General features: G+C 38.4%; 1 protein-coding gene across 4 annotated transcripts in view; it reads left to right on the top strand.

Annotated features, from left to right (window-relative positions):
- Positions 1-7,662: 7,662 nt before the first annotated feature.
- Positions 7,663-26,862, top strand: part of Snca (synuclein alpha) — a 118,404-nt gene continuing 99,204 nt past the window's right edge. The window contains exons 1-4 of one of the 4 annotated variants that reach the window (XM_045143899.1): positions 7,663-7,732; positions 9,136-9,281; positions 18,749-18,790; positions 25,574-25,716. In XM_045143899.1, the coding sequence (XP_044999834.1) occupies positions 9,161-9,281; positions 18,749-18,790; positions 25,574-25,716 (306 nt within the window). In that variant the 5' untranslated portion in view covers positions 7,663-7,732; positions 9,136-9,160. Of the gene's footprint in view, positions 7,733-7,849; positions 8,006-8,349; positions 8,371-8,437; positions 8,579-9,135; positions 9,282-18,748; positions 18,791-25,573; positions 25,717-26,862 lie in introns of those variants that run through there. The other 3 variants (XM_045143898.1, XM_045143897.1, XM_045143900.1) reach the window with 3 other exon arrangements.

The raw sequence follows: 26,862 nt of genomic DNA, 5'->3' as shown, positions 1-26,862 counted from the left end.
GATGAGATTGTCTACTCATATTGAGATTCCATGGTACTTGGATCCTTGCTAAGAATTTTGTCACTTATTGCTTACAACATCACACAAACCATTGTATGCATGAGAAACCTGGAGATTAGAGGGGAAACATACTTGCTCTGAGTCATTGGTGATGTGTCCAAAGCCTTGGCAATTCTATGTTAAATTCATACACTGTGCATCCACTTTCAGAATTCTACTCTGCTACCCAGAGTTGAGTGCTCATAAATATGCTTTTTCTTTCTAATTCTAAAGTCATTTGAATTTCTTAGATTCTAAAATATTACAAAGCTTTATAATCTTGCTTCAAAGTCTTTAATATTGGAATCTTATACATTGTCATGTTCAGAGGACTACAGAGTCACTGCAACATGTAAAGTGAATCCAACCGAACTTTCTTATGTGCCATGCTAATTTCATGCAGTCACAATTCCTAGTCATTCTCCATTGTTGTTAAATATATATATATATATATATATATATATATATATATATATATATATATATATATTGCTGCTTATAATATTATAGTAGCAACATGAAGTTGCCCAAGAGGTCAAATTAAGAGTCTTGTTTGGAAATTACATTCCCTTTTCATTGATTATGTCCTTACTTGAAGTAGCCTTGCTGCTATGTCTCAAGCTGATGCCCTTTAACACATTTGAATATAAAGCTACCCAGAAGCATCTTTTTGGTTTTTCACTCCTGTATTCATTATGAGACATATTTATGGGAATCTTAGTAAATCAATTTTTCATACAATTACAGAAGATAAAGGGAAGATAAAGATAACGGTCAAAGGGCAGATGGTCCAAGGATCTGTCCTTTGTGTTCACAAAAATATAGAATATTTCCAGAGGTAAAGATTGCTGTTTTAAAAAATATTCTACTTACTTATTTGAGAGGGGATGGAGAGAAAGAATGAGTGCACCAGGGTTTCAAGTCACTGCAAGGGAATTCAAGGTGCACACACCACCTTGTGCATCTGGCTTATGTGTGTACTGGGGAATTGAATCTGGGTCCTTAGATTTTACAGACAAGTGTCTTAACCACTAAGTCCTATGTCCAGGCCAAGATTGCTTCTTTCTTTCTTAACTTAAACATGTTAACTCTCTTTGATTGTATTGTCATGAACAGCTTCCTATTTTCATGTCATTCCACTCTACTCTTTTTATCAGAGTTTATCATATGGTATACCTACAGATGTTTCATAGGGAAATCAAAAGGAGTTGAGATTAAATATGTATTTGAATGCTGTATTAACCTACAATCTAATTTGCAAATTAAGTGCAGATAAAATAATCCTACTAAAACTTGGCACAATATTTGATTTTGTATGTACATATCACTCATGTGTTTCTTTAGGAAATTCTTCTTTATTTACAAGGTACAGTAACTTGAATTTTAAAGTTATTTTCAGTGACTAACCATTTGCTCATGACCATGCTGCAATGAAAAGTGATAAAAAAAATTCTTTATTGACTTCCAGTTCCCTTCTTCACCCTTGAGTTATTCTGTCCACAGAAAAATTCAGAGATAGGAGACTACCTAAATAGTACATGGAATGTCACCATTAATATCATCCATAATTAAAACTAAGTCATTGCATGTTTATTGTGCTCAAGGTACATTGAGAAGTGAATCAAATAAAGCAGAACTATAATTATAGTTCGAGGTGATAAAACTGTTAAACAATTTTCTTTTTATCTGTTATGTTTGTGTGTGTGAATTATGAGTCATCTCCCATCACTGAAGATCACTGAGGCAGAAAAGGCAATTACAAAATGAACACATTTTCATAGGACTTAAGTTCTTAATTTCCATCATTACTTTCAAATGAAAAGGGTATTGCAAATACAGCTGAACCCCACCTTTTTCCTCCCAAATTGCATGACACCTGATCTACTAGATGCCCAAGAGCAAGTGCCAATTCAGAAAAGTTGAGTCTTCTGTAAAATTCCCTATTAAGATATCTCAGTTTTGGATCTCAAGGGTGCAGTGATCTGAACCTATTGCAAATACTCTTGGAGTCCAGATGCCTTGTCTATAAAATTTACATAAAATTTAACTTACCCACTTGTGCTGATTAAATGACACAGTACATTATTCTTCTGCCAAACAGAACATATTGTGTAAAAGTGTGGAATTGCGCTATGTTGTAAAAAGCACAATACCAAGATAATTCTCTCAGTGGTCTATGGTATGACTTAAAAATCTCTGTCATTTTATGTACACTTTAGTTGAAATCACTAGGTCTTGAGAAGATCCCTGTGAAGTTATAAACATGCCATATCAAATAATATTAGATTAAATCATTGTTATCACAGCCTTTTCAGGTGTCTTAATGTGATGGGTCACAGTGCAAAACAAGTTTTATTAGCAGTAATAAAAAATAATAAAAGGCAATAAAGGAAACAAACTGTTGATTCATGCATGTTGTGGTTTGGGTATAAAATGTCCCCATTGGCTCATGTGTTTGAACACTTCATCCCTAGCTGGTGGCCCTGTGGAAGGTCTAGAACCTCTTGGAGGTGGAGCCTTATTGGAGGAAGTGGGTCACTCAGAGGTGGACACTTGAGATTTTATCGCTTGACTCCATGTACTGCTCATCTACTACTTCCTGGCTGTAATGTGAAATGATGGCCTGCCAAGACTTCCCCACAACCAGGTACTACATTCTTCAGATATATAAGCCAAAAAAAAAATCTTTCCTTCCTTAAACTCTGTATGGAAACCCAATAAACTCATCGGTTTGGAAAAATTACATATCTAATCAAAGTGAGAAGGAATACCAGACCATGACACAGATAGCAGGAAGGCAGAAAATATAACCAGGTCAAGAGATGTAGACTTACTTGTGTCCAGAGAGACAAGATCACAGGGAAGAGAGAGGGCAGAAATCACTATGGACAAGCCTTTATACTCAATTCAAAATAGATTCTATCATCAGATTCTGTTATGTAAGGAAAGACCTGATTGGTTTGGGAATTCATGGGCTGTCCTAAAGGCTAGCCCACCTAGGTAGTGTGATATACTGTGGAGGTAGCAGGGGGTAATAACCATTGTGGATGAAACTGGATCAGACACAAGTTCCATTCCTGATAAGGCAGGGAGACAGCTTGTTTCTCTCGTTGGCCTCTGTCTGTAACTGAATCTGCCTGAAAGAATTTATCTTTCTCCTTTCTCCTTTATTAGGGCTCAACTAATCCATAGGGAAGGGGGACCAACTGTGGGGAAAATCCTGGCCATCCCTCCTCATTTGGGGTGGAGTGTTTCCTTGCTATGGTGGTTGCATGGGGCCTGTTATGGGTCATGAAAGTTGTAACTAAGGCGGGGTCATCCTGTAGGTGATGTGTCCATGGGAGAAATCCCAGGGTGGCAGTCTTCCTATAAGTGGTATGGGTTGGCATGCCTGTTCAAAGAGTAGAGTCTGCTACATGAATATGACACCATTCTAAAAGTGGTTGAGGGTATAATGCACACTTTGTAGACCCTGAGAGTGACAAGTAAGGAACTAAAGAGTTGGCTCACTGCTGAGGAGATGGTGTGGTACTTGTTACACTAATATATGCCAGGGAGGCCAACTTGTCTGCTCAGAGGAACTTCCTTTTGTAAAGGAGGGCTTACAGTGGAAAGGGGCATGTGGCTAGTACCCTCCACATTAGCCAGATAAATTTGATAAAAAGAGGATGAGATAGAGATGTTGGCTTGTAATTTCTTTCAACTATGGGGTTGAAAGGCAAGAGATCTCAAGTTAGTTGTGCTTTGGTAAGCAACCCCTCCCAGTAGCAAAAAGCTTGGAATGCATGGGAAGTGACCACTAGTGAGGATGAAGAGAATGAGGTAACAGTGCCAAAAGATACCCCTTGGGTTTGTAGAAGAAGGGAAAATCCATGAATCACTATGAAGACAAATTTAAAATTGGTTCTGTGCAAGAAACTCTGATAATTAAGGAATACTCAACACTAGGGCTACTTAGATGAGGGAAGACTTTTAGACAGTGATAGAACTTCTTGCAACCTGACTTGTGAGTCTGTAGGACTTGGGAGCAGGCAGGTGGAATCAGACTGAAAATGGCAGAAGCCATGAAATTGAGCAACACCACTACACATTCCCCCTTTAGACAAGGGATGGGTAACCTATGGAAATATGAGGGAATAAGTTCCTCTTGGCCTGGTTTATAGAAAGCATTATGATGCTTAGTTGTCACCCAAACTAACCCCTATGAGTATCAGGGATTATAAAACTATAGAGAAGAGGCAGACATTATTGAGGGAGCTGGGTATGTGTGAGGCCCGGTTCACATAGCTAATCAGGACTATGTTCACTCTAGAATTCAAAAAGAATTTAATTCATGAGGGAAACTGAGAACAATGAAAGGCTTTAGCGGCCCTTCTGAGCCCTTTGATAGGATTTGATCTCTAGGAAACAGGAGAGACTTTGACAGACCTGAGTGATTTAGACCAGCAAATATATCATGTCCACCAAGTTCAAGTGGTAAGCCAATCAAGAGGGAATGAGGGGGGAAAAAAGCAAGGAAATAAGATGGTTGGGGTCACTTAAAAACTGGGCTTCCTAAGAAAAACATTGAGAGAAAACCAAATGCTGTGCTGATGAGCTTCTTGAAAGCTTTAAAGCATCCAAGAACAGTTCTACAAATGATTAAGCTTGACCCAGGGATGGACAGTTATGCCCCAGAGGAAGCTGCGTACAGTTCTCTACTATTGGAAAAAGAAAAGTACACTGGAGGTGAATTTTTTCACCTATTCTGGGCCCTCTCAGCACCCAGGTGTGGCCCATGGAGGGTCAATAGCAGTGTCACCTCAGAACCCAGCAGATGTAAAGTGTCTGACTGAACAAGGGACACAGAAGGAAAGAGCATAGCCCCTTTCCTCCTGGTGCTTGAGCAGGGAAGAACAACTTGAGCTCGTCCCAGCAAGCCGATATAAGATGGGAAAATGCAAGGCAGCTCCGAGAAACACCCTGGGATAAGGATGGGGGACAGATCATGGGAAATGAGTTGGATTAAAGAGCTAGGCAAAGTAATAACTCCCATCCATGTAGCTATTCCTAGCACTTCTCTTTTTAGAAAACAATTAATGCAAGATGGACTCTTTCCTTATTGCATTGGACTTTGCTGTCTGTCTGTCTGTCTCTCTCTCTCTCTCTTTCTCTTTCTCTCTCTCTCTCTGTGTTTGTGTGTGTGTGTGTGTGTGTGTGTGTGTTTCTTTAGTGTCTCCTTAGCTGTGCTGACATTTCAGGTGCTTTACAGATTTTTGAACTCATGTAAGAGACAGACATGCAAGTATACCAGAAGGAACAGGGAAGGGAAAACAATTTCCATAATGTACCAGGGTTAGGCTTAGCAGTAAAATGAAGGGTATTGTTGATGTGTCATATAGTTGGTTACCTTTATGTTGCTGAGACAAAACACCTGAACAAAAATGACTGACAGGAGGAATGAATTTATTTTGAATTTTGAATAATTTCTAGGGGAAGTTTGATCATGGTAGGGCAAGGTTGGTAGACAAGAGGCTGGAAATCACATCTGGCCACAGCAGTTGGGAGGGAGCAAAATGAGAATCATATGGCTATAACATCCGTAATTCTGCCCCCCCCATGACATACCTCCTCCAGTAAGGCTCCACTTCCCAAATGGCCACCAGCTTAAATCACCATACCACAGATTTTATATATATACATACATATATATCTATATATATCTATATATCTATGTATCTATATATCTAGTGAGGAAGCAAATGCTATTGTTTCTTAAGTTGCTTTTTAAACATTTGTGTTTATACCCATAGGTGACTGAAACTGCTGTCAGCTTAACTAGGAGAAATAGTTTGTTGTTTTTTCTATGAGAGGGGTATACTACCCTTGGCCAACCAAGGTTTTGAGTCTGTGAGATGATGAAACAATAATCAGCTATGACTGAAGGAAGGTGTGCTAATATCTGTACCTCTCACTCTGAGGCTTAGGGAACAGTGCAGAAGGGTGAGCTAGGAAGAATGCAAGACCACAGGAAGAGGTGGGGTATTGTGTGATGAAGTCCCCTGAGTTAAACAGCTGTTGTCATCTTTATCAGAAGCAGTTGCAACCACACAGGAGAAACTCTCAAGATTTGAATTGTTGACATCCCCCCCCCCCCACGGCAAGGAGGTGAGTAGGGTTGGTCATCAACCTTCACCTGATGTCCCTGTACCAGCTGTATACAATGATGCATGGCATCTCTTGAGCTTGGGAGAAGATGGAGTATATAGAAGATAGATCAAGGGACAGACCTGCTGTGGGGAGGCTGCCATCCATGCTAGAGTGCTAGAATGAGACTATAGTTGCTTAGGGGTCTCCACAATCCTCTAAATAACCCTTCACCCAGGCCAGTCCCATGCTGTGTAAGGAAGCCTAAGAAACTTATTGGTTCACCAGGTTGAACTTAGGCTTGTAAGGGTCTTCCCTGAATAATCATGAGCCATACATACATATCCATCCATCTATCTATCTATCTATCTATCTATCTATCTATCTATCTATCTATGTGTATGTATTTAGTGAAAAAAATATATGCATATCTATCTATCATCTATCTATCTATATGGTTATTTATTTATTTATTTTTTTTTACTAAATAATATATGTATGGGCTCAATAGCTGTTGCAAATCCTAAATCCTGGCTGAGGGCTAAGGAAGTGGTCCAGTGTGGGGCGGTGGGTTCTCCACAGGAGTTGTTTTCCTTACTTAGCTCAGCTGCACTTAGAATGTTGGATGGTTACATGCGAACATTGCCTTGATGCTCCTGCATGCATGTAGGTCTGGTCTGTGCTTGTGCTGGGGAGGACCACAGACTATCGCCTGGTGCTCCACAGGAAGCAGGTGTCAGAAGTGCATGCAGGGCAAATGCTCAATTCACAAGACTCTCATGAAGAAATCACCCATGATCGCCTGCAAGGGCTTATGCCTAAACCTGTGTGTGAGCCTCTAAAGTAAGTTCCATTTCAAGAGCAAAGAAGCCTGCGGCTGCTTATTTTCGACGGCTGGGGAATATTTATTCCATGCTCCACAGATGGAAAAAAAAAAAATGGCTCTGGTAGCTGATTGGTAGAGAAGGAAATGGTGATAGTGGGGTGGACAGAGGATTGGCTGAACCTCTTCCATCCTCCTAGATTTGTAACTCTTCCTTAGTCGTCGGGGCTTTGCCCGCGGGACCCTCGGGGCTCTTGGGAGACATAAAGAGCGGATGAAAATGTCTTGTGGATGGTAGAAAGAAGAAAAAAAGAAAAAAAAAAACACCTTTTAACTTGGCGTGCTGGGCCCGACATGAACCGCAGCGCGGGCGGGCAGCCTGCTTAGACCCCGGCTGTGAGCTCCCACTGGCCTTGGCCCCCCTGCCGTCCCCCGCCCGGCTCCATCCTGAGGAGGGGTCCCCAAGAGGAAAGGCAGGAAAGGCGGAGGATGGGCGTGGGGAGAGCTCAGCCGGCGCTCAGGGGCACGGTCGCCCCGAGCCCGCGTGGCCTGAGCTGCGGCGCGAACAGCTCACGTCCCGCCTCCCCCGGCGCCCGCCCCAGCCCCGCGGCGGAGCGCACGCGGCGGGGAGAGGGCGGGGACAGGCGGCGACGGCGGCGGGGGCGGCGGGCGGAGCGCGAGGCTCGCAGGACGGACGGAGCAGGGCCGGGACCCGGACGAGCCACGAGCGCGGCGAGCAGCCAGGTGCGTGCGGGCCTCGGAGCTCCGGCGGGCGGGCCCCCTCGACGCCGGGCTGGGGCGGCGCCCCCGCCTGCAGCCCCCGCTGCCTGCCGTGCTGACGGCAGCCTCCCCCGGGACCTCGGCTCTGGAGCCGCCCCCGCCCTTCCCGCGCGCCCCCGCCCCGTCCGCTTAAATATACTGGGGACTTGCTTAAAAATCTAAAACATAAAATAAGATAAGGAGGAGGAGGAGGAGGAGCAGGAGGAACCGGAGTTTTGCAGAAGCAGAGGGACGCGGGTAAGTACCTGTGGATCTAACCCCGCAGCCCTCGGAAGCCTGCGGGAAGAGGAGCCAGGGCCCCCGGGGAGCTGCGGTACGGACTCGCGGAGGCAAGCTCCCGGAAAGAAAATTACTGCTTTCCTTCTGCCTCCGCGTTTCTCCTCTGGAGCTCCCCAAAGTCCGCAAGAAAGCCGGCTGCCTCTCTGGAATATGCCTTTTCTTGCGGAAAAGCTAGGATGCCGGATGGATAGAAAACATACAACTTTAATGGCCCCCATCCGCTACCACCCCCAACACCAGCCTTCTTTCTTGGTGCTCTGGGGAAGAAGGACCTGCATTTGGCAAATGGTTAATGGAAGTGTTGATTGGCAAGGCAACAGGTGGTAAGGGGTTAACAGGAGCGGGGTGCGGGATCTGCAGCTAGGGGCTCTAGCCCTGGAAGAAGCCACTGGCTGGGGTATCCGGCGGGTGTGGACAGCACCTGCTTGGGGCAGATAGCGGAGGGTGGAGGGGAAGCTGGAGCCGGATGGTCCAGCTGGATTAGAACAAGCTTCTCAGGCTCACTGTGGGCTTGTGGTTCAGCTGTACGGGGTGAGTAGCTCTCTTCCTCCCTGCTTCAAGATGGATCAGCCCCAGACCCCATTCCTCAATTGAATTATGCTCAGGACTCTAAGCCTCTCACACCCTTTCTTATTCCTGGCATCTTTCTTCTGCACAAGCTTCTAACTTACACTGTCACCTTTGGACCCAGTGAAGTTGAAGGGGGCAGCTTTTCATGCAACTACACCTCTCAAATGCAGTGATCACAGCTCGGATGATTCCCCTTAACCCATCCCCATCCTTAATTGGCTTGACTTACTCGTCAGGATATGTGGACAATGTTAAAATTTGAATGCAAAAACTAAAAAATAAAAACAAAATGAATAACATAGACGACGACGACGACGACAACACACACACACACACACACACACACACACACCCTGCTAAGCCCAAAGGTGGAAATGAGGGTACACTTAAAAGTGGAAATCCTCCAGGCAGCAACTGCTGCTTCTTCCCCCTCTCCCTGCTCTTTCATTTTAGGTGTTGTGAAAGGTTGTTTTCCATTACTTCAATGTCCTCAACAATGCATTTTTGGTGTTCTTCAGTGTGGTGCCAAGGACATCTTTAGCCATGGATGTATTCATGAAAGGACTTTCAAAGGCCAAGGATGGGGTTGTGGCTGCTGCTGAAAAAACCAAACAGGGTGTGGCCGAAGCAGCAGGGAAGACAAAAGAGGGAGTTCTGTATGTAGGTAGGTTAACCTAATGCCATTTATCTTGACTCTTGACTGATGGCTTGGTGATGCTTGTCAGTAAACGTTGGTGTGTCTTGCTTAATTCGTTTATCTCATCACTCCTCAGGAGGATGGACTGAGTCACAAGTATGAGGTGGGTGAATGTGTATATTTTTGCTCATGATAAAAAATGGGAATAATTTTTATTTTCTCAGGTTATCTAATTTTGCTGTAACCTAGGATTTTATTTTCAAATTAATGTTTCTGTGTATAATTGATCACATATTCTTATAACTCAAAACGATTTATGGAGCTAGGCAGGGTGGCATATACCGCTACAGAATCCTAACACTTGATAACTAGAGGCTGAAAGAATCAAGAGTTCAAGGTGATCTTCAACCACATGTAGTGTTTAAGGCCTGCCTGGGCTACATGAAACTGTCTCAAACACACAATCCCTGCAAAATATTCATGAGAATTGGATTTATTTAATTCTCACTATGACTAATACTTGCTAATTGTATTGTATTCTGATTTCAAAGTAAGGCTTTAATATGGTCCTGTGATGTGTAAAATTATGCCTACTTTGGTTCTGAAATGGAAAGGCTAAATTGATTTTGGTAGAGTTACTTTTTTGGGATTACTTGGTCAATACTGGTGACTGTACAAGGAGGTGCATGAGGGTGCAATTAATATCCCAAAACTGACCCCTAGTAGCCTTCTTTCGTAAGTGTCCACCTTGAAGTAGACCTCTTTTCTGGGTCCTGTCCTGTGATAAATTGGCTGTTCCTTTATAAAGGTCTTCAAGTTCTGTGATGGAAGTTTAAGACACATATGTGCTCACATTCGTCCTCCAGCCTCCATGCACATGGACGGACTCACGGACACACACACTGCCCACACTTCTCTCTGTTCCTCTGAATATTTCCACATTCTCTGGCAGGAGGCCCAAGGTAAACAGTCAGTGAAGGATGTACATATCCTCATCATCAGGTAGCAGAGATGATGCAGGCACTATGCCAAGCCCTGTGGAGTGAAGGGATGGTCTGCCAACTCTCCAATATAGATTAACAGGGAAAGTTTATAACTGCAATGATTTTCATGAATGTATCTAGTTAATTTTTTTCTCATCATTTGTTGATTCTTATTGTTTTGACATATTCTTCATGAAAGTGTTCAGTTGATTTATTCTTTATCTATCTCAAAATATTTTTAGAAAGTCTTGAATATTACAAGTAAAAATATTCATGAGCAATTTCATGTTTTGTGAAATGTGAATTATATATTTAATATGCAATTCAGAGTCAGTTATCTACAGATTACTTTCGTCCTTAATTTTCCCACGTTTTTCATAATTACAAGCTTGAGAATATTATTTTTATTTCAGTGACTTAATATCTATATAGTTAAATATTTAGGATACTAATATTTGCTCTACTGTTTTTAGCAAATATAGAAGAAATTGCATATTAATTTAGCGCATTTCTCTTTTTGAAGAAACAGATTGATTTTTATCATGTGGAACATGTATATTTTTATTATTAAATTTGAGTTTGGGGAAATAAAATGATTTGATTTTCAAAGACTTATTTTGTTAATTGCTTTATATTAGAAATATAGTTTGTCTTTGTGTCTAATGTTAAAATTTTTCAATGTATATTATTATATTTAACATATAATTCATAAGACATACATGGAATGTAGGATGGAAAATGGCATGTGAAGATACAGAGGTGTAATTCAGATGTTAGGAAAATTTTTGTTTAAAATATTTTCACAAAAGGTGTCTATCACAAATACTCTACTATTGAAGTATAGAAGCAACCATATTCAATACCTAGTATGACTGTGTTTCAGTAAAACTTTACTAAACCTGGGACTAACTCTCAGGCTCACTTTTCTATAGAAAAAAGAGAAAGAATGACTTTGTCATCCAAGCATAAATTTAGGCCTCGCTACATCACTTCTTACCTTCAGTGCCTTAGGAAAATTACTTGACATGTTTGCACATAAACTTCTTCATTTGTAAATATAATTCATGAGAATGCAGTTACCTTGCAGAATTTTTGTGAAACTGTCACAATAAAATAGAACATATGAGTAGTGGAGCACATTTTCATGTTTTGGAACCATGATTGCTATAATCAAATAAACAACTCTTCAACAGAACAATTACTTTGCCAATGTTATTTATTCTAATCATTTCACTTTTCACTGCAAAATCTATTATTGATGAGTAGTTTGAAAGATTAGAAATAATTAGAAAATGTTATAATTTCACTTATAGCTGAGGAAGTTTGGCAGACAATGTCTAAGAAAGGTAATCTCATTCCTTCATAACAGTACACCTTTTAACTAGCTGAAGAGGTGCCATATTTTTAGTGTTTTTTTCACTTAGTGATATTGTATGAAGTTTTTTGTACCTCAGTTTAATCCACAAAAATATCCGTAACATGACTCAGAAATTATAAATTGAAACTCAAGTCAAAAGCAGCAAAATGATTGTCTTCACATGATGCAAGGTGTTATAGCAATAAATTCAAGAAAATCATCATCCAAACCCTTTTATTAGTGTCATTGCTCAAAAGGCAGCAATGGTCACAAGGTAACTAACATTTCTAATTGTTTAAGCTCCAGCATACTTAACCAAATCAACTTAGAAAATAACAATGTGAAATGATTGCATTGCTGAGTTCACACAACTATCGGCTGTTATGTGTGGCCTTCTTAGGTCCCTTAGGACACTTCAACTCAATGGGGACGGCCACCTCAGCCCAGAGAAGCCATCACCTTTGCTGTTCCTCAGCTTTTACATCTTGCTTGTCACATGGCACTTGTCACATATAGGTTTATTGATGTTATGTAGACATATTTATTGTTATTATATAGAGTATTGATACTATATAGACTATGAGTTAGAGATTACTCACAAATTAAAGGTTAATCATAATTATAGACTACTGATAATTATTACAACAAAAATCTGGCAATTCATTTGAGATAGAGCAATTACATCAAGATGTTGATATGTATATGATTCAGAATACATTCCATAATTTAACCAAACATCACATTCTCAAGTACTGTTGAAGCAAAGGAAAGGCCAGGGAATGGCCACTACACATTTAGTTGCCCATCATATTTGAAATATCTGGATTGCAGGAAGAGAGGATGAAAGGATTAGGTTAGAAACATTTTTCTATACAACATAATTTCTCTATGTATACACAAATTCCTAATTGAATGGCACTAGCCTCCATGTAACACAATTTAAATCTCTCTTACTGGAGACCCCAATTACAAATTTTACTGCTAGCTCTATTCCCTCAAATCATCTCATAAATAACCAAAGCCCATTACAATCACTGACTAAATTATCACTTCTTTCGGAGTTTATCAGTGACTTGTCACTTTCCATCTGTTAAACAGTTCTCATAGACAGCAACACCTATAGATGTGTTGTCTGTCTCCTAGCAATAAATTCATGTGATCCTTTACAAAAATGCATCATAGCAAGAAAAATATTGACCAAATAAGATGAAAATGAAGCACAAAAGAGAAATAGAAAATGCTGGAAATAAATGATTTGTAGAAGAAATAGTCAATTATAGGAATGTAGTCACTAGCCTAGTCAAGAGACACTAGATATTATAAATGTAGTTCAAAGGGATTACTGAAGGGAAATGTATCAACATATGTGGAGAAAGTGATAGATCTGGTGACAATATCTTTGAGAGATTGGTGATAATTCAAGACACTGAACATGCAATAAGTAATCTTGTGGAAATTGACCCAAATTTTAAAAAGTGTATGACAATTCTAAGTTCCCCTTTACACTGGCAGTTATGCAATAAGAAGGCAAATACTATTTAAACTATTCCAACCATTTCTACAAAGAAAAAAGTAGTTTATAGTGTGCAAAATAAGTATTAGTTCTAATACTTTTCATTTCCTACTTATTTTTAAATGACTAAGGATTTTTAATATTTTGACAAACACTTTTAAAATTCTGAAAAGAATCTTTCACGTTTCCTGATTGCTCATACTTTCCCCACTGATTATTCAGATTGCTTACACTGCTCCAGGCCAGCTTGCCCATTTACAGTCTTACAGGACCTTGCAGCAGGACCTTTGTTGTGAAATATGCATGAATAGCATATTTACAAAAAAATGGTATGAGAGCTGGAGGGATGGCTTAGCAGTTAAGGCATTTACTTGCAAAGCCAAAGGACCCAGGTTCTATTCCCCAAGGATCCACGTTAGCCATATGCACAAGGGGGCCATGTGTCTGGAGTTCACCTGCAGTGGCTGGAGGCCCTGGCAGGCCCATTCTCTCTCTCTCTCAAACCTTCTTTCTCTATCAAATAAATAAATAAACTAAAAGAAAATTTTTTAAAAAATGGTATAGCGTGTCTTATATGGTCTGTCTGATTTGGTCTGTGCTTTAAAATATAGATCCTTTCAGAAATATATACCAAGAATAGTACTAGCTGCCACTAATTCTTTGCTATGCGCTAAACACTGTTCTAAGAACTTTATTTGAATTATTTCCGTTGATCATTATTTGAGCTAATGATGTATATTTGGTTATTTTATGGTAAAGATTTAAACCTAAACATTGAATCAAGAGCTCACAGTTTTGCTTCCTCCTTATTTCCTTCATTAATTTCTTCCTTCCTTCCCTCTACTTACTTACTTTCTTTCTCTCTATCTTTCTTTCTTTCTTTCTTTCTTTCTTTCTTTCTTTCTTTCTTTCTTTCTTTCTTCTTTCTTTCTTTCTCTTTCTTACTTTCCATGTGTGTGTGTATGGGGGGGGGGGCACACTGAAGTTGCTTGCTGCTGCAGTGAATATCAGATCCTTGTGCCACTTTATGCTTTTTAAAATTTTATTTATTTATTTGAGAGACAGAAAGAGAGAAAGAGGGAGGAAGGGAGGGAGGGGGAGAGAGAGAGGGAGAGAGAGAATGGGTACACCAGGGTCTCTAGCCACTGTTAATGAACTCCAGATACATGTACCACGTTGGGTAATGGGTAATCGAACCTGGGTCCTTAGGCTTTGCAGCCTTAACTGCTAAACCATCTTTACAGTTCCTTGTGCCACGTTTTGTGTCTGCCTTATGTGGGTGGCTGGCTGGGGAACTGAGCCATCTCTTCAGCCCCAGAACTCACATTCACATGCCGATATCTATACATTCTATTTACTGAATATTCAGTCTCAAGGATCAATAAAGTATTTTTTAAGTAGTATTCTCACTGACTAGGCTGTTACAGATTGTTTACCTGTAAAAAACTTTTCCTACTATACACACACACACACACACACACACACACACACAGAGAGAGAGAGAGAGAGAGAGAGAGAGAGAGAGAGAGAGAGAGAGAGATAATTTTACAATTTATTTTAGTTTTTATTTGAGGGGGGGCAGAGAGACTGAGAGAGTGAGAGAGAAAGAGAATGGGCACATCAGGGCATCCAGCCACTGTAAACAAACTCCAGATGCATGCACTACCTTGTGCAAATGGCTTATGTGGGTCCTGGGGAATCGAACCTGAGTCTTTTGGCTTTGAAAGCAAGTGCTTTAACTGCTAAGATATATCTTCAGGCCATATTTCTAACATATTTAACAATTTTTTTTAAAAAACTTATTTTTAAAGTAAAGATTGGTCACTCTTAATATCCACATATAGGCTTAAATTTCTCAGTATTTATGTCCTTATTTCCTTTTAATCTTTATTATATTCTGTTTATTGGTTGGTAGAGTTGTTTTAATTAAAGGGTTGTTACCTCCTGCCTTATATACCTTCTTGTCCTCTCTCTCCTTTTCTTTCTTAGTAGAACAGGGGATCACATGCAGAAAAAAATTCTTTACCACAGACATCTCCAGACTATATGATAGCTTGTATCCAGAAGTGTTGATTAGTATATTATTGGACAAAGTAATTGATTTCATTGTTACTTTTGCATACCTGCATATATAATGTATTTTGATTATATTTACTCCTCTGTTACTCATTCTCCCTCTTCTTCATTCTCCCTTCCTTTTCCGTATCTCCAGTAGTCTCCTTTTACTTCATGTCTGTCTCTTTTGGCCTGCATTTTACATATGAGGGAGTAATTGCCATGCTTGTCTTTGTAGGACTGGTCTGTTTCACTTAACAGCATGATCTTGGGACCATCCACTTCCTACAAACAGCATAATCCCTTTCTTCTTTATGGCCAAGTAAACCTCAATTATGAAAATCAGTAAGAGGGGATTGAAAAACAAAAACAACCATAGGATATTGTTGTGGTCCAGCTGTGCCACTTCTGTGTATATACCCCAAGAATCAAAATCAGCATATTAAGGACATGCCTGCATACCCATATTTATTGTGGTATTTTTCTCATCAAGTTGCAGAAACAGCCTAGGTGCTTATCAGTGGAAGCATGTCAAAATAAAATCTGATATATAACCACAATTGAGTTTTTCAAATGACTTTCAAAGTTCCACAGATCACTTACTTAACAAAGTATGTGAATTATACTGAAAAATTTAACATTTGTATGATGATAATGATTAATGAGTTATTTTTTATTAAATAGAAACTTTGTGTGGACACATCATATGTTAGTCCATCATTTCTCTCCTCCCTGCCTCCACCCCACCTCCTTAGTGGGATTGCTGGTATCCACAATGGGGTTGTGAGTTATGAGTTGTGAGAGCAGAAGTCTATCACTGTGGGGAGGGCTATGTCTCTGGATATTCCTTTCCACCCTTCGGTTCTTAGATTCTTTCCATCCCTTTTTCTGAAAATGTTCCTGAGCCTTTGTGGGTGTGTTTTAATTCTACTTTAGTGTTGAGTTTTCAGCAACTTCTGATTTCTGCTTTGATATGTTTTGACTATTCTCATGCCTGTGTGCATCACACTGTCCAAGATATCAGGCTCTGCATGGAAGCAGCACACTTGCTTATCTCACCAGTTCCTCTGTGGTTTCACCTGGGCCCTGGCTACTGTGAGAGGGGTGGTTCATCTCCTCTCAAGGAATCAGCTATCTATTCTTGTCTTTTTTGTAGATGATCATTGTCCTCAGTTCTCACTGCTTCCTGAAAATCAAAATAGATTCTCCAGTAGAGAGTGAGATCAAGATAGGTTAAAGAGGATAAGTATTGGTATCTTAGAGAGATTTTGATGGGTGTAGCCTCACTTTTGGATAAAAGCTAGTAGAAGTTTCCATTGGAGTTCATTATCTTAGTGTCCATAGGGTTCTGACTTGGTTCCTACTTCCAGTCATGGGTTCCTTTTCACTGGGTGGATCTCATAGGCAATTAGTCATTGGTTACCCAACTAGAATGTGTGCCACTATTGCACAGATGTGTACATCTTGTTAGGTTGGTTTCATATATTAGTGTTCCCTGCTTGCTTAAGACATTGTTGGCCATTTTCCCCCAGCAGCTCATGTAGCTCTTTTTAGCACTGTATGAGATAACCATCTGGGAACTGACCTCTTTTCAGCTTCAGCTGGATCTCTCTATATTCAGCGTCAGCACCATGTGGTGTTTTCAGCAATAGGGTCTTACCTTTTACCTCAGGTGAGTAACCAAGTGATTTGATAGAAGTATGTCTTATTTTGGAGACCTCATAGGTCTCTTGGGACAGCATCTCAATGTGGATTATAACCAGTTTCTGGTACTAGGAATTGTAGGCCAGGGCCCAATATTTTAGGGTTAGGCTTTATCCTGCCATCTCCAGGGCCCTTCTTACCAGATGATCCTTCCATGCTCCTATTGAAGGTTGTATCTTTTATTCTGTTATCCAGACAAAGGTTTCTATGGTACCAGTTCATTTTGGATTTGGTGTATATATATTCCCTCTCCTTCCCATTCCCCATTCACCACAAACTCTTCCATCCCTTTTGTCTGTCCTTCAGTTGACTAACAGTATGTCTGCAACTCATGCTATTCCTGTGTAGGAACTGCAAATGAGAGAGTACATGTGGTGTTTGTCTTTCTATGCTTGTGAGAGTTCACTTAGTATGATCTGATCTATGTCTGTCCATTTTACTACAAATATATCACTTTTCCTCAGTACTGAGTAGAATTTCATTGTATATATGTACCACATCTTTATTATCCATTCATTAAATAATAGACATGGATTGCTTACAGTTTTTAGCTATTGTGTACTGAGCAGCTAAAATATAATTGAGCAAATATTTCTGCAGATAAGAGTGGAGCCTTTAAGGTAGATACCCAGTACAGGAATGGATGAGTTAGTTGGTACCTCAATTCTCATCTTTTTTAAGAGTCTCCATATTGATTTCCATAGTGGTTATACAAGTTTGCACTGCCACCAGAGTAAATAAGGGTTTCTGTTCCCCACATCCTTGCCATTTATTTTTAAATATCTATTTGTTTACAGTTTTACCATTAAGTCAGAGTATGGAGAAAATTGTTATTTTACATGAAGACCCATGTGGTTGTAGCCTACTATTACATGTTCATGGTAGCCAAGTCTCTTAACAATGCTTTTTAATTTCTTCATATATGTGACATAATATATATTAAATGGATGCTAGAAAGCTTCACTGAACTGAACTCTAATGAGCCTGTTACACAGTAGGTGTTGAACAGATAGTAGTACCTTTTGTCTTTTTCCCTTCTGCTGGTGGTCCATAGCTTAACCAATTCCTCCATTGTGCTGTGCTTTTACACTGCCTGCTATTCTAAACCCAGGATATTCTCACCGAACCTCAGTGTTATCTCACTTGTCTCCCTGTCTAAGCTGAAATGTGAAGTGCATAGCAATTGTGATCATTTTGTGCTAATATATTTTTTTCTCTAAGTTCATTTTAAGTGATACCTAGACACAGAAGTGTATTAGTGGGGCACTATGTGATATTCTGATACATGTATACACTGTGTAATTAGGTTAAAAACACAGGTCTGTCTCCACAAACACTCCTCATTCTTTATGACCAAACACTCATTTGTGCTTTTTGTTTTGGTTTTTGAGGTACGGTCTCCCTCTAGCCCAGGCCGACCTGGAATTCACTATGTAGTCTCAGGGTAGGTTCAAACTCACAGCAGTCTTCCTACCTCTACATCCCTGATGCTGGGATTAAAGGTGTGTGCCACCATGGCGGGCTTCCTTTGTAGCTTTTTGAGCTATCCCAGGCACAGTTGTGATCTGTAAATGCCCTGTCGTGCCCACAACACACGGGACTGTTGTATGACACAACTTGCTACACATTAATCTTTCATCCTTCCTTTCCTCCTAAAATCCTAATTGGATAGGCCCTTTGGTTATCTTGTTTGCTTCCATTATTGTTATGGTTACTAGATCTCCTGGATTTGTAGCTTTTGGTGTATTTCTTTTTCTTAGTTCCTGTAGGATATCATTTTACATAGGCTTTCAAAGATTGAGTTTTTTTTTTTTTTAAACTGGCTATCCAGAAATCTAAGAATATTTTGAGACTGATGACTTGAATTTCTTTGTTCTTATAGGCTCCAAAACGAAGGAGGGAGTGGTTCATGGCGTGACAACAGGTAAGTTTCATGAGGTTTATATGCAAGGATGACATTCACAATACCCAGTGAGCAACATAGACGGAGCACTGAGAATTCACAGTGCAGTTGTCACGTCTGTACATTGACCTTGTTTGACTAATTAATTGTTTTAAGATAAAATCTTGCTGCTAGTCTAGACTACCTGCTGCCTCAACCTCCCAGGTGCCAGGATTGCAGGCATGCATCACTACACCTGGTGCACTGGTTTCATTTGAACTTTTATATATGAAACATTTTGAAATAGATAAATCTGAATTACAAATGAATAATACATATATTTACAGATGAATATATTATATAATATATTACAGATGAATAATACATATATTTAATTTACAAGTATGTTTTAAATTAGTCAACCATCATTAATCATAGTAGTTGGACATTTGAGTATTTGGATTAAAGAAAACTAAGGAAACTTCCACAATGAATAAAATGCAATGATAGCTATTTTTAAAAGATTGCAATAACTTTTTCTGTTGTGTACATTAAAATCTTCTGTCATTAAGCTATAGTGATTATAATATTTCCTTTTTGGTTAAGAATTCACTTTAGAAAACACTTGTCCAAGAAGATATCAAAATTGTTGGTGCTGTTTACTTCTACTTGGCTAGGTTTTACTAAGAATTTGAATGCACATATAATAAGATTTGCCATTAAAAAAAAAAAACTGGGATGAAAATGATAGTTGTGATGATGGAGCAGAAGATGAGGAATCAAGTAATACAAACAGAAACCTCAAAGGGGAATAAAAATGTAGCAAATTAGCCCACAGCCTCACTCCAGTCGAACTTCATAATTTAAGTCCATCATACTTCCCTTGTAACTGTCCCAAAACAAGAATCAAAATTTCATATGATCAGGAAGCATTAACCATAATAGATTCTCATAAAATTAAGATCTTACTATTGTTAAGTTACAAAATAGAAAGAAGATAAATGAAATGCTACAACAGCAGTGTTGTGGTTATGAGTGGAGCCAGACCTTCATTCAAATTTCTGCTCATTTCTTGTTGCTATGTGGCTGTATACAAGGGCCCTGACCTTTACTTGATTTAGTTTTCTCATCTGTGAAGAATCAGGAGAATTGATGCACACAAAGACCTAGAACCTAGCAGCAAGCACTTAATATTTAACAAGTCTGACTTATTATTTCTTTGCAGTGGACTTTTCCTGAGTAACATTTTGACAGATAGTGAAGAAAAAGACTTTGTGTATCTTCTCAATACCTACATCTGAAAAAGAATGAGACTATAGAAATGAAAGAACTCAATAGAAACTGATTTGGTTAGAAATTAACAATGTTTTGTTCACTTGTTCTCTTGTAATCTAGTATGAAATACAGACAAAATAAATGGGCTGTATAAATTTCTAAGGGCTGTTATTAAGATGGTATTAAGTATGATTTTAATTAGAACTGTATATTAGACACATGGTCATGTCTATGCAGAGGTGAACCAAAATTATTGGTGTTCTATAGTTGATAATTGGGGAAGAAGCCATTAAATCAGATAACAAGTGTCAAGGTTTCAAGTTCTGCACTAAAAGTTAAAGGGCATCTATAACAAAGGCTAAAAGGGTTGGCAATAGGGGCATTTGTTGACGAGTTTGGAAATGTTAAGTTTTCCCCTGAATATTGTGTGTGTGTGTGTGTGTGTGTGTGTGTGCGCGCACATGCACATGATGTTCTGTGTTTGTAAGAGAGATAGAGGCTGAAGTTTGTGCATAAGCAACATCTTACAAACCTTTTTCCTGAAGAATAATAATCCACAAGCTTATGTCCTATGGTTTTTTAATGTTGGGAAACATTGCATACTATATTTTCCTTTGGCATATTAAATAATCTGAGATTCCTACTAGCAAAGAAACTTGTGTCTCATAGATATAAAGCTAATTGATAAACTAGTAGCTTTGAAACTAATTTCAGTACTATGGCTTTGTTTCAGTGTGACAGGGTCAAATAAAACTAGTGTTTCAAAATGCACAAAGAGATGCTACTAGGCACAATAGGTACAGTGGCTGAACCAGTTAACAACCATGACAGTTATATAACATCAAAAACATTGTCAAAATTAGTCTGGCTATGAATAAAATGCAGTAGCAGAAATAGATTGCAGTCAGTAGCATTCCTCTCCCAGAGAAAAGAAATAAATTACTTAATTTGTTGAGTAGGATGGTTTAATATAAAAACCCAAATTCCAATTGTGAGAATAAATGTTTGTCATAATTACCTCAATATGTGAGTAGAGTTGTTGATGATACACAGTAGGTATTTATTATTCATTATTGTACTAATATTTACAAAAGGAAGCAAGACCCTATCTTGTACTGTATAAAATAATCCATTAATGTTAACTTTCCAAAGACTCAATTCATTAACTGCTTTTTCAGAAATATAAGCCAAGAAACTCATTATAAGTTTCTACATATAAAATACAAGGAAAAGTCTTAGATAATTTCAAGTTAGAACATGGAAAAAATGGACTTTCATGCATTTATATAATTTATTTTGATTTTATTCTTCTCCAATTACTATCTCTTATTTCCCTTAATTTTGGATTTTTGACCTCAAAATTATTATTTTAGTTCCAATTTTGTAATAGTAAGAGAACACATTTCATTAGATGTACTGAAAAATAAGTCTTTGAAGATGATTAAAAATAAAATTGTGATTTAAGATAATTTGCATATTTTATACAGTTATAGTATATAGAAATTCTAACATTGGAGATTTTCTGATGACTTTGATCCTTATAAACAAAACTTGATTATATCACAATGAATAGAAGTAATTTTCAATATGGTTTGATGTCCATAAATTATTTGAAATTTATTTCCTCACATCTATCATTTGTATACCAATTCAAAGCTAGGCATTTTTACTTTGGTCATTCTGTTACTAAATGTACACTATTCTAAAAGTTGGTGTTCTATTTTTTATAATTTATTTTCTTAAAAAATGTTTTATAAAGAGAAAGAGAGAGAGTGAGATGGGAGGATAAGGGCTCACTAGGGTATCTTGCTGTAGTAAAGGAACTCAAACTCTAGATGCAAACACCACTTTGTGCATCTGGCTTTACATGAACGCTGGGAAATCAAACCCAGGCCATAAAGCTGTGTAAGCAAGTGCTTTTAACCTCTGTGTCATCTCCTCAGCCATGAAATTTTATCTGCAATAAATTAAACCAAACATAAATTCATTGAATTTAATTTGCATATTAAAGATAGGCATTAAGAACATTTTTGTGTTATCCAATATCAATCAAGAGATTACGTGAGAAAAGTATAACAGGGCCCCTGATTTTAAAGAAATAATGGGTAGAAACAGTAGACATACCGATAAACAGTAATTTTTTGGAAAAGCTCAGTAGCAGTAATATATCTAAAGCTGTATGGGAACACAGGGAGAAGAAGAAAGACAGTTGCTGGGAATAGAGGTCTTTTACATGTGACATTTGAGCTGGGATTTTACAATGCAGTTCTGTGTGCTGAGTAAATAGGAGTGGGATATAGGCTTCTGGCCAGATGGAACTGTATGTTCCCAATGGGCAGGGCTGGCATATTGGGACAAACATGAGTTCTGAATATCATAGCATCTACTAGTTGGGAGGAAAATATCCTTTTTATCCTGTTTTATAAGGTCTTTTGCCTTAAAAAAATAAGACAAGTACAAATGAGTTTGTACTTTTCATTCTTATTGCACAATGTCAGTGATGCCTAAAAAGGGGGAATCTCATTCCACAGAAATATATATATTTTTTAGGTGTCTTAAATTGGGAGTGTTTTTTTATTGATAACTTCCATAATTATAAACAAAAAACCAAGATAACCCCCCCCCAAGTTCCCCTTCACGACTCCACTCTCTTGTATCCCCTCCCCCCTCTCAATTAGTCTTTTTTTTACTTTGATGTCATCATCTTTTCCTCCTATTATGAGGGTCCTGTGTAGGCAGTACCAGGCACTGGGAGGTCATGGATATCCAGGCCATTTTGCCACAGAAATATTTTTTAAGCAGTCCATTGACTTATCCACTTGGCCACCTTGGTCCATGAGAAACATTTTTATATACATTATTGCTTCCCATATGCTATCATTTTATAATGTGAGAAATTTACTGAGTGTTATAATAATAACACAGTGCAGGCTGGAGAGATGGCTTAGCAGTTAAGGTGCTTGCCTGAGAAGCCTAAGGACACAGGTTCAATTCTCCAGGTTCCACATAAGCCAGATGCACAAGGTGGTGCATGTGTCTGGAGTTTGTTTGTAGTGGCCAGAGGCCAGGTCCCACCCATTCACTTTTTCTTTCACTCTCTCTGTCTCAAATAAAAATAAAAAATATAATAACACGGTGACTTTGTGATCAAGGGGTTTTCATTGTATGGCTTACATACATCAAACACAATGGTTTAAAGTTTATACATATATAAGCACTTATCCTCATAGTGTAGTCATGGCTAACAGTCATGTGTCTATAAATATTCAAAACCAGTATTTGTCTTCCTTTGAGATTCTCTGATAACAAAATGCTTATTTCTCACAAGACTGTATATCCATCTTGTTGGAAGAGAAAAAAATGACAATTTGAAACACATAATTCAGTATTGGAAAAACATTCAACATTCTAGGATGTTTAAAAATTAAAAAAAAAAAAAAAAAAAAAAACACCAAAAACTGCTAGTGCAGCCTTTTCCTGGCCTTGGAATAAAACCTAAAAAGTGAATAGCCACTTCTCTGTAGGAAGCTTCCACCCAGTCTCTATGTTAGCACCAGACATTAGTAGACCCGTAGGTTTATAACTGCACAGAAACATCTGATGCGCACTTTGGTTTCAGGCTGAATGACTTTCTGGATTTCTGCACTGCTCAATCTGGGGAACAAGTTTCACATCCTTACATGCCATCTAAACTAAAACAATTGCTTTGTATACTTTCACTTAAGTATTGGCCCCTCCTGCTGGTGATGAAATAGTATGCCATAGTCATGTTAGCAGTGTGTGCTTAGCAGCTCTTGTGCTTTATTCCTCTTCTTGGGTTCCTCAGGCTAAGCCCATGAGGCATAGAGAGAAAATGTCTCTGCTTAGAACAGCTGGCTAGGAAGAAGATTCCTCAAATGCACATATCTTTGAAACCTGAGCTTAAAGCAAAGGACGAGTTTGTGAGGTAAATGAAGATGCAAACATGATACAGCTGGGGATAAGGATGTGAGACCTCAGTTTTGTTTCTTACTTTTTGAATAGTATTTATTATTATTATTATCATCTACAACATATTTCATATGAATACATCATGTGTTGGTACTGTTTTATCCCTCATTCCTGCCCCCATTCTATTGGGGATGCTCTTCAGTGGGATTGCAGGTATTTCTTATGAGGTTGTGGTTATGAATTGTGGCAACAGAGACCTCAATTTTATGAGCACAGGTTACAGATATTTAGATGCAGAGAGGTTGTTTGATCATAAGAACAGAATCTCATATCCTTTACTGAATTGGCATACACCTGCAGAGTTAATTGTCACAAACTGTCCTTTTACTAAGAGTTTCCTTTATGTACTTTCATGGAAATATACAAAGATTAAGTCTACAATTAGATATGGTTCTAGGATGTTTTGGAGTGGATTTAAAAGAGAAACCTTGAGCTGGGCATGATGGCGCACGCCTTTAATCCTAGCACTTGGGAGGCAGAGGTAGGAGGATTGCTGTGAGTTCGAGGCCACCCTGAGACTCCATAGTGAATTCCAGGTCAGCCTGGGTTAGAGTGAGACCCTACCTTGAAAAACCAAAAAAGAAAAAAAAAAAAAGAGAAACCTCATATTGTATCAACATATCATTTTATGGAAATAAGTTTCTAGTATGCTCAATAAATATCTTCATTAGTTCATACTTAGCTAAAAGTCTATCTTCTTCCCATCAAAATGAATGAAAATCAATCTTATAAAGGATCATTCTGTTTATCTTCATAAAATGATCAATCATCCCTTCTTCTATTGATTATTTCTAAAATGTATGAAGAACACTTGTTAGTGCAAACATAATCCATTAGTTGAACTGCTTAGGCCAATTACAGATTTCAAGTTTGAAAGTTTGGAATATTTGCACATGCATAATAAGGTATCTTGAGGATGGAACACATGTTTTACTTGCCTTATCCATATAGCCTGGAAGCAATTTCATCTGATATTTTAAAATGAATTTCAGCACAAAAGAGTTTCATAATGTAGAATTTTCCATTTGTGGCAACATGTTATGCTTATAAGCTATGGATTTTGGAGTATTTTGAAGTTTGAATTTTCACATTTCAGGGATCCTAAGTCTGTAAGTAGTTTGTGTTTACTTAGAAGGCATAGTGGAAAGAAGCTTGATGTGTAAGACCAAATATTTGACATTGAAATTGACAGAATGAAATAAACCTGCCACGACTTCTAGTGGTAACTGCACCTGTAAGCACTGCTCTCTGAATGCTTTTCTCAATATAAATTAAGCCAAAATCTCTCAGGGCTATATCTGCATGTTTTGACAGTAAGCATGATTTAACTGTAAGCACCTTTTATTATTTCTTCAATTACAACACAATATCTAACCAAAGATTTAGTGTTTGCCTGAAGCATGTCACTTGGAATCCCTGGTTATTTTTGTTTCCTCTGCCCTTATACTGTCTATGGGATATGCAAATTTTCTTCTGAAAGTTGACAGCTAATGGACATGCCACTCTTTAAATTGTCACCTCCCAATCTTTTAATCTGTTTTTCTTCTTGATGTACTGCAGTGGCTGAGAAGACCAAAGAGCAAGTGACAAATGTCGGAGGGGCAGTGGTGACTGGTGTGACAGCAGTAGCCCAGAAGACAGTGGAGGGAGCAGGGAACATTGCAGCTGCCACTGGCTTTGTCAAAAAGGATCAGATGGGCAAGGTATGATTGCCCATACTTGATGTTAAACTTATAAGCTCTCAAGGTCATAGTTCATCTTCATGTGATTCAAAAGGCAATAAGGTGTCTACTATAAGGAAGGAACGCCTAAATGCCTAATCTCCCCCTCAAAAAAAAAATTACTACTTTTCTGTGGGTCTTATTTTTATGTACTATCAATCCCCCAAATTCCATGAATACTTAATAATAACACTGATTGTTTTAATTTGTGGAAGAAAGCTACTGAAATGAACAATATAATAAATGCCAAAAGGAGCAGCGACATTTCAGAAAGAATGGATGCTTGCATGCTAACTGTAAATCTTGGAATTTCTCTGTATTAGAATAATAGATGTCTTTGTTCCTAATGTTTGAATTTCCAAAGCGAAGACTTTTTATTTGATTCCTACATAGTTATATCATCTCCTATTAAATGGCAGATTTGGATGTGACATAACAACTTGTTACCAAATATATTATTAGACTTAAAGTGCCTATCAATCAGAGATCATGGTTTGTGGTGATTCTTAAACTTCAGAATTTTAACTTTTTATTTCTTGATAAATGTGGAAATTTAGGGACAAAAACATGTCTTATAACCTCTATATTAAATATAAAAGGACAAGAATATAATGTACTAACAGCAAGATGAAAATTTCCAAATTTCACAAGCATAACAGCAGAATGGTTGTTGCTTTGTTTCTGTCGCAATGTTTTTATTTTTCTTCCTTTCCTTGAGTAAATTAAAGAGTCATTGCTCTGACCACTCCTTGCAGTGGAGAAGACTTGCCCTACAGCATAGACTAGGCTTTCAGTCTCTCATTTGCTTGGGTGTTTGTTAAATGACGACCTTCCGGGTAAGGTGTGCCTCTTCTTATTTAAAATTGGAACCATTTTTCTCACCTGTGGTCATCTTACTCTGTTTCCCTTTTGTTTGCCAAAGTTTTATTACCTTTAAAAATAGAAATGTACTTTTTTTTTAGGTTTGTTTGTTTGTTTATTTATTTATTTATTTGAGAGCGACAGACACAGAGAGAAAGACAGATAGAGGGAGAGAGATAGAATGGGCGTGCCAGGGCTTCCAGCCACTGCAAATGAACTCCAGACGCGTGCGCCCCCTTGTGCATCTGGCTAATGTGGGACCTGGGG

The sequence above is a fragment of the Jaculus jaculus genome, chromosome 2, assembly GCF_020740685.1.
Source record: "Jaculus jaculus isolate mJacJac1 chromosome 2, mJacJac1.mat.Y.cur, whole genome shotgun sequence".
In the NCBI taxonomy this organism is placed as follows: domain Eukaryota; kingdom Metazoa; phylum Chordata; class Mammalia; order Rodentia; family Dipodidae; genus Jaculus; species Jaculus jaculus.
This window is presented reverse-complemented; position numbering and strand designations above follow the sequence as displayed.